The sequence below is a fragment of the Dendrobium catenatum genome, unplaced genomic scaffold (genome assembly GCF_001605985.2).
Source record: "Dendrobium catenatum unplaced genomic scaffold, ASM160598v2 original_scaffold_212344, whole genome shotgun sequence".
In the NCBI taxonomy this organism is placed as follows: domain Eukaryota; kingdom Viridiplantae; phylum Streptophyta; class Magnoliopsida; order Asparagales; family Orchidaceae; genus Dendrobium; species Dendrobium catenatum.
This window is the reverse complement of record NW_021530754.1, coordinates 1-578: the sequence shown is the minus strand read 5'-3', so window position 1 is coordinate 578 and position 578 is coordinate 1. Positions and strand designations below refer to the sequence as shown.

At 40.5% G+C, this 578-nt stretch overlaps 1 protein-coding gene across 1 annotated transcript; it reads right to left on the bottom strand.

Moving 5' to 3' along the window:
• Positions 1-30: 30 nt before the first annotated feature.
• On the bottom strand, positions 31-573 carry LOC110105586 (the record flags this gene model as incomplete). Its single annotated transcript, XM_020835146.2, has 1 exon — positions 31-573. A coding segment is annotated over one exon (297 nt), but the record flags the coding sequence as incomplete, so codon positions are not given.
• Between the last annotated feature and the right edge of the window lie 5 nt (positions 574-578).

Genomic DNA, 578 nt, shown 5'->3' with positions numbered 1-578 from the left:
GCTCGGATATCATAGCTAACAAACTAACTCTACAATTGTCATTTTTTATTCTAAGAATACACAATAATTTCGCTTTGATAAAATTTATTATGCAAATAAATTATCTTCAAGTACCTTGATCAATTTACATTTTAATAGAAGCTTCAACTGTCTCTAGTAAGGAAGACGAAAGCTATAACATCATTGAAGACTTACAGCCAATATCAATCTCCAACTTGAACCGAAACGCATCCGTCAGCACAACTTGACATGAACAAATCAGGAGAATTATGGCCACTATGAATACCCATCTCTTCGATCTTGTTCCTCAGCTTCCTTGTTTGCCGCTTGAACAGATCTGAACCATAGAAAGGCAGATGTCGGTATGCCGGTAAAAGCGAAGAATCCAAGCAATGGAGTATAAAACACACTGTCCGAGCCCAGGATGCCAAACACCGGTCTCTGATTTATGTATTCAAAAATGGAACCGATCGCCGCTATAGCAGTGATAACTGATGCCAGTAGATAGGCATAAAAGGGGATCACAAATGCTGGCTGAGACGTGCTCCCATTACCTTCGTCACGAGCCCATGGCGGAG